The following is a 7497-nucleotide window of genomic DNA, read 5'->3' as shown; positions in this document are numbered from 1 at the left end:
ATTTTTTTTAGCGAAAATTTTAAAATAGCTGCGATTTTTATATATAAAAAGTCAAATAAAAAGTCTTGTGATCTCTAAGTATTTTGTTTATCTATTTTTATGATTTTTAGGGTTTTTGTTTTCTATATAACCCTTTTCTATATATATATATATATATATATATATATATATATATATATATATATATATATATATATATATATATATATATATATATATATCACTATTATTCATTTTTATATAAATATATGATTTAAAGAATATTTTTTATAGATATGACGTCTAATATAAACCTTATAACAATATAACTTAACTTCCAATTTTTATATAAAAATCCTTTCTAGATAAGATAACATCAAGTAATATATGCTTAATCCCTACTTTTCTTGATTTTTCTAAAGTTTAACATAAAACAGCATCGATTGTAAACATTTAAATAAAAGCTTTTTAGCACATCCATTAGAATCCTTATCTAATATATACAAAATCCCACAACTCCACAAGTTTTTAAACATCTACTTTTACACTAAAGGAACAGAAAGCAAAAAAGTAACACTCCATTCTCTACTCCTCTCTAAATACTAAATAAAACCAAAACGACCGAAAACAAAAGACAAATTAAGACTTGCTAACTCATCTCTTTCTCTAGTGGGGTTCACACGAATCTTTGAAAAAGATCATATCATATTTACTTGGTCCTCATCAACCATGTCGATACCCCATGAAGTAGTTAAAATCATGGTGTTGTACATTTAACTGCTTTAGCCAACAACCCGCTACGTTCAAAAGTGACACAAGCTTTTCATGATCATTTCCATTCTTACCCGAAGTCCACAAGTCCCCTTGCATCTTGTAAGTGGCTAGTCCAAAAGGAGGAACATGGATTCCTTCCCCTACTTCTCTCTTCTTTTTCGAGAATCCATCATGATCTTCGTTGTCTGTATCTGTATTTGTATCCATGCGTATAATGTAAGCTTTCAATGTAAAGATACTTTTTGAATAATGACAAAATAAAGAAATAAAGATGCTATGAATAATACCTTGAAATGATGATGAAAGGGTGTGGTAAGTGAGGAAACATGTGGACAAGTCCTTTATGGTCCTCCCCATTGGAATGTGATATATTGGGTACCTATAGAATATGTCAAGTACACGCATCACACTATGAGGTCACACTAATATTGATATGTAAGCAATGAAAATATGAATAAAGAATCATTGGTTATAACAAATGATTACACTGCGCTTTGTTGTACGCATCATGCTTAAAAAGCGCAGCGCAATTATTTTCTTTTTATTCTGATTGGTGGTTTATCATGACAACAAGATGACATGATATAATCATTGTAGTCAGAATTTTCTTGCGTAAATTTTAAAAAATAAATAAATAAAAAATACCATGCGACTGCCATCCAACTAGCTGGTGAAAGATCGACGCTTCTCAACGACATCAATCCGGGGTATTTTTGAGATAACATAGAAATCTACATAAAAACAAAAAAATATATATAAGATTAACAGAAAAAAATTATTGAAAACCAAACCTGAATTAGTCCTTTCCGTTTTTTACAAATTGGGTTTTGTCCGATACATAATATTTAAAAATATTCAAAAAATGACAAATTGGGAAAAAGAAAGAAAAAATATAAAAGGGTAAATTCCTATAAGAGTGAGACTTACCGACAAAATCACTTTTGTGATGACTTTTTCCATCAAATTCTTTTTTTTGGGAAATAAGTCGAAAAGAAAGTCTTGTATATTTTACAAGAATAAGTCTAGTACTTGTCAAAAACAAACAATAACTTAGTTTTAGTAATGTGAACCGGTTAACTAACAAACAATTACCTTGTCCAAGAGAGGAACTCTTCCATAAGGAGTTGATCTTTCAAAGTATTGAAAGTAAAGATTACCCAATCGATCATTAAAAGGCAATGTATTTTCATGCTCGAATACACCTTCCTCAGATGAGCATCCATCCCACCTAGACAACTTTTCGCTCTCGCTCTCATCACTAAATGAATCGCTAAATGAGTCTCTTGTTTCTGAATCCGTCTCTTCCCTATACACATAAATTAAACATGTCTTACACGATTCAATTTCATAATCAATAACTATTATGAAAGATTTGATTGAGCACATAAAACCCATTAAACACGACTATTGGTTCGTATTTAAAGCCAATAATTGTCTGGCATGTTAGTGTTTGAACAAAATTAAGTAATTAACCATCGACCCGGACAACCTCCTGTATGGAATTTCGTACCTCATTAGCCAACCGATTTACATAATTACAAATTGTTTTCCCAAGAAACATCCAAATAGAAATTGAAGTGACCAATAATATTTTTTTTATATAAACCAAGAGAAGGTTTTTTAAGTATTAAATAAAAATATAAAATTTATTGTTTTAATGGGATGGATAAGTGATAACTAGAACGGAATATGCCTTTTGCTTTTCCAAGCACATTATCCATAATAAATAACCAAAAAAGAAAAGTAAAAGTACACAAGATATAGTCATATGCATTAATTATCCTACACTATATTTAAATTTTCACTTTTGATCATTTGACTAACAATTTTACATATAAGCCCAAAATGATTATTTTTTCTTCTCCAATAAGTCCAACAAAGAACCAAACTTCTCTAACCACAATAAATTCAATACTAAAAACAAAAACCAAAAATTCTATGTTATTTATTTCTAGAAGAAGAAAAATCGATTTTTAACAAGTACTAGATTTAATAATATTTAATAAATTTTCATCATATACAATTTAACATAACATGACAGAGTTCCTTTTTGTTCGTATTCATGAAATTGCATCACAAGAATCCAAAATACTGTCAGTAAACTGGATATTATGATTTTATGAAAGAAGAAAAGTAGTCAAATAAATAAGAAAAGAAATAAATAGGCAATAATTATTAATATGTATATTTTTTAATATTTGGGGATTGTTTGCGATGAACAACATACCTTAGATAGTTCAAGGCTGAATTGCTTGTAAAGATTTGAATAGCGGATAAGTACGGCACGTAATACTGTATGATTGTTTCATCTTCTCCGGCGTCGACTTTGATCGGAACTCCGGCGCCGTAAGCACTCCATTCATCAAAACTATTCCAAAGATCACCCAACGTGAAGAACTCGACTTTTTCTCTCTCCCATGGATGCCATAGCCGATTAAGCTTTGAAACCTCACTCTGCACCAAAATTCATCGCAATTTCAGCAATCAAAAACAAATCTACACTTGGGTTTTGCGGAATTGACAAATTACTCATCTGGGATTTGCATAAATCGATGGAAATTTCAGTAGATTCATACCTTGGACAGGAATTGAGAGGGTACAACAGGTGTTGTACAGTCCAGGAAACATTCAAGGTTTGTCGATTGCATTGATGATTTCGATTGAAGAATAAAGGGTGAAACTAGACTGAAGAACAAACGAGATCACTGGGATCACAGGATTTACAGCGATAACTTGTGCTTTGTAGGGAAATCTAATGTGATTTTTATGTTTGGGTTTATGATAAGGAAAACGGAAGGATTTTCCACATCAATTTTGTTCCAATAACTTCAATTAGGGAAGTAGAAAAACAGGGGAATGTTGTTGATCCTCCACGGAAACCTATGATTCCGACAAGGCTAGAGAGAAAGAAAAAACACCCCGAAAATGAAAAGTGAAACAGGAATTAACAAAGGGGAAAGTAAATGAAGATGAAGAGCAGAAGGGAAGAACAGGTGGTGTTTGAATTTATGGTGACTGAAAGCAAATAACAGAGGGGTCCAATGTTGGGGAAGACTGATGTTTTGGTTTGTTTGTTGCAGAGAGAGAGAGAGAGAGAGAGAGAGGTGTAGTGGGTTTGGGAGAGATGGAGGTGGGGATGGGGTGGTGTTCACTTATGAGACTCTCCACATGTCTTTCTCTCGAATTTTTGCATTCACATTCCCACACTCCACAAATTCTTGAAAAATAATTTAATTTTAAAATACTCGATTGACATTTTTTGGTATAAGTGATTGATCCATTTGGTTTTTTAACTTATTTTTTGGTATTTTTTGTTTATATTATAATTTATTATTTTTTTTATATAAATTTCATTCTTATAATAAGTTACCGGTTGTCGGAAAAAAATAATTAATACAGTAATATAGTTATCAATTTCTATACATTTAGTCTTTAATATTTTTTGTTGTAAAATAAGTCTTTATTGTTTTTTAAGACAAAATTACAAAAATAGTCCGGATGGTTTACCAAAAGTCACAATTTTAGTCCATGTTACTTTTTTTTTTTGACAAACTTGAGCCTTGTGGTTTCCAAAACTTTACATGGATGGTCCATGAGCCACATAAAAACATTATTATACCTTTTTGATTTTATTTTATCTTTTTTTTAATTAGAACTATTTAAAAAGAAAAAGAAAACAAAAATAAATAATACCTCCACCTCCCCCAACCCCGATAAAAACCCTTTACACCTTTATGCATCGTCAAATTCACCCATATTTTATGTCGGAATCACAGTCTAATCGTTAGTACTTGAACCTTAACAATTGATGCTCCTTGCCAATCACAAACCACTTTGGTAATAATCACTAGTTGCCGCCTTGCTATCTTCTTCTTCAACCCACAAATCTAAACCCCAATTGGTTTATCTACAAATCTGAGCCGCCTTATCCCAGGCGTAGGTGCAAAAAATGGTTCTTCCTGAACGAGAATGCTACATATGATATTGCATAAATGGTGCCACTCCTTCCCCTGTCCATCCTCTTACTAGAGAGATATCGAGAAATCAGAGGAAAAAAGGTGGCATTGTGGCTTTGATTCATCGTGTTCTTCATTTGTGTGAGGTGTGGTGGTGCCATCATATATGGTTGTGAGGAACTGGTACGCCACCCATCATAAGTATCAAAGTTCATGAGAAATTCTAAATTGGCATTTTAACAAACTCATGGAAGGCAAAAAAAACTATTGAATTCAATTGGCTAAGGTTCATGTTAGATGATAATAAACACAATGAAACTGTATATTTGCTACAAAAATCGATTGAAGATGGGAATTTTGGGTTATTTGACTCCCATGTATGTTCTTTGTGTGTTTGGAAGCCTACAAAAGCAAATGGTTTCCCTAAAAAAATCAACCCATTTCTTCTATGAAAGTGAAAATCACAACCCTCTTTCTTTTCCTTATCTTCTAAATCAAAGCCTTACCATTATCCCACATTCTTTCTTCTAATTACATGACATAAATAACCCAGATTCATTCTCGCATTGTTAACCTTTTTTTTCTCAATTGAAGCTTCCTCTTATATATATATATATATATATATATATATATATATATATATATATATATATATATATATATATATATATATATATATATATACACTAGTGGTGTACCCGCGCGATGCGGCGGCTCCGATTTGCTTCATTCCAGAGATTAGTTTACGACCAAAATTTGGTTTCATTTCAATGGTCGTCAGATTGTTTCATTTCGGTTTATAGTTTCCTTTCGTCTGACGTTATTATTTGGGTTAAAAATAGAAGTACATTGCTAATTTATTTTAAAAACACATGGTTTTAAGTTAATAATAAAGTTACGTTTTTATTGTGTACACAAAACTATTGAATCACATAACTGATCCTTGCGTATCTTGTTTTTTGTATTTATATTTTAATTGGTGTTTAAGTTTTTTAATATAGTTGTCGTTAGTTGTTGAAAGGGATATTCTCAATCATTTTATATTTTATTAATTTATTAAGATTTGGTTTTTACTTTTAGCTCAATAGAATGGAAATATTACCAATCATTTTATCTATGTCAACAAAATTTGTTTTAATTCATTAAAATGAATCAACAAAATATTAATTAGTAACTTTTGTTAGTTAATTTAGTTATATTATTAGATATTTATATAATCTAGTTATCTTAGTTTTGTAATCGTAAATAATTTTTATTTTAAGTAAGATATGTTAATGGTATAAATAAGATTATATTAAAATGATAACTTGGAATTCCATACTTTCTTTATAATGTTTAATCTGAGCTTTATTGATAGGAGAGTTCTAAACCATGTATCCAAATTTTTCGATACTGATTCTGATACTAACTTTGGGTATTCGGAAATTTTTACATTTCAAATAAAAACTCATAATTTTTTTTACACCATGCATTTGCTAAACAAACATTACTCCTTAAAAAATGTTATGTAACCATGTATATATACACCTTCCAAGTCCATGGATTGTACAAACTTCAAAAACCTTGTTTTTGAAAATAGATTAATACACTCAAAATCTACAATCTAAAAATGGATAATTAGGAAACCCAAAATCTATTATATAAAAAAAGACTCATTGATTTTTTAAGAGTAAATAAACAACCTTTTTGTATTTTTTTTTGTCAAACACCGGGCCAAAGCAAACTCATTCGTGGAATATAGGATTTGAAAACTGATATGAATTACATACATTAAAAATTTTAATTTATGGGTTTCAAATAAAAATTAAATTAAGATTTTGTCTGTTGCGATGTGGCATCATTAAATTTTGTAATGGTAATAGCTTGACTTTTTAGTTTAATTTTATGAAAATGTTGGTTAACCAAAATGTATCCGACGGAGCTTAATCAGGATTGATCATTGCAAAGCACGACTAACCGAAATTTGTCGGAATTGTCAACCATGAAGCTAAACAAAAAAATGTTTTCCAATTATAACAAAGTAATGCCTTTTCGATTTTTGGTTTCGGTTTTTCGCATTTTATCATATTGGTTGATTATCTTTATTTTATAACTAAAATACCCTTTGGCCTTCAAAAAAGTGAAAAACTGCAAACCATCCCAAGGTTATTTACATTCTTTTCAAGTGTGTTTGTTCGAGTTAGTAGTTGAAATTCACATGATATATCGTAAACATGATTGATATTACAAGCTCAAATAGCTCAAATTAAAATGATGATACACCAATATCAACCTTTCTTGCAGCTTTTGCTTGCCTTTTGTCCATTGTTAAAAAGCGAGAATACATGTTAAGCCTATTGATTGTATAATTTCTCTCTATGCTAATTGAGATGTTCCTTTGCATATATATAAAATAATAGTTGTAAAAATGGGGTATGACATATCAAATAAGATTCTAATAAAAAAAATATACAGTTATGGGGCAAAGTATCCAAATCAACATCTATTATGGTCATTGTCCTGTTTCACATTAATATCCCATTTTTAAAAGCAGAACACAATTCACCATATCATTAGCTTTTTTGATGGTATGATACTTTGTTAAAATGTTTATGATTGAATGAAAAATATGAGGGAAGAGGGATAAATTGCATTTTACAACTAAAGCAATTATAATTTAACAATAACATCATTGTTTATTTCAAAGTAAACTTTTGGATAGAGGCTGAAACTACATTGATATTTACTACAAAGTATAAACACATACAACTTCTATCATTCTATCAGGTCATATTCCATAGACTCTTGT

At 30.1% G+C, this 7497-nt stretch overlaps 1 protein-coding gene across 1 annotated transcript; it reads right to left on the bottom strand.

Moving 5' to 3' along the window:
• Positions 1-431: 431 nt before the first annotated feature.
• LOC145132891 (uncharacterized) lies at positions 432-3919 on the bottom strand. The gene is made up of 6 exons (XM_079067843.1): positions 3330-3919; positions 2981-3207; positions 1846-2059; positions 1399-1484; positions 1041-1132; positions 432-944 (listed from the first exon to the last, which is right to left on the bottom strand). The coding sequence occupies exons 1-6, from the start codon at positions 3399-3401 to the stop codon at positions 703-705; spliced, it is 933 nt and encodes a 310-aa protein (XP_078923969.1). The 5' UTR covers positions 3402-3919; the 3' UTR covers positions 432-702.
• Positions 3920-7497: the final 3578 nt, after the last annotated feature.

This window comes from Lactuca virosa, chromosome 8 (assembly GCF_052849685.1).
Source record: "Lactuca virosa cultivar CGN04683 chromosome 8, Lactuca_virosa_CGN04683_v6, whole genome shotgun sequence".
In the NCBI taxonomy this organism is placed as follows: Eukaryota; Viridiplantae; Streptophyta; class Magnoliopsida; order Asterales; family Asteraceae; genus Lactuca; species Lactuca virosa.
Note: the sequence above shows the minus strand (reverse complement) of the source record. Positions and strands in the feature narration are given on the sequence as shown.

Excerpts from the sequence above, each read along its gene's own strand:
- LOC145132891 (XM_079067843.1), bottom strand. The coding sequence starts at position 3,401 with ATGCAATCGACAAACCTTGAATGTTTCCTGGACTGTACAACACCTGTT. Across the intron at positions 2,060-2,980 it reads TCAGCCTTGAACTATCTAAG|GGAAGAGACGGATTCAGAAA; the intron begins GTATGTTGTTCA and ends TTATGTGTATAG. Across the intron at positions 1,485-1,845 it reads GAGTTCCTCTCTTGGACAAG|ATTTCTATGTTATCTCAAAA; the intron begins GTAATTGTTTGT and ends GTTTTTATGTAG.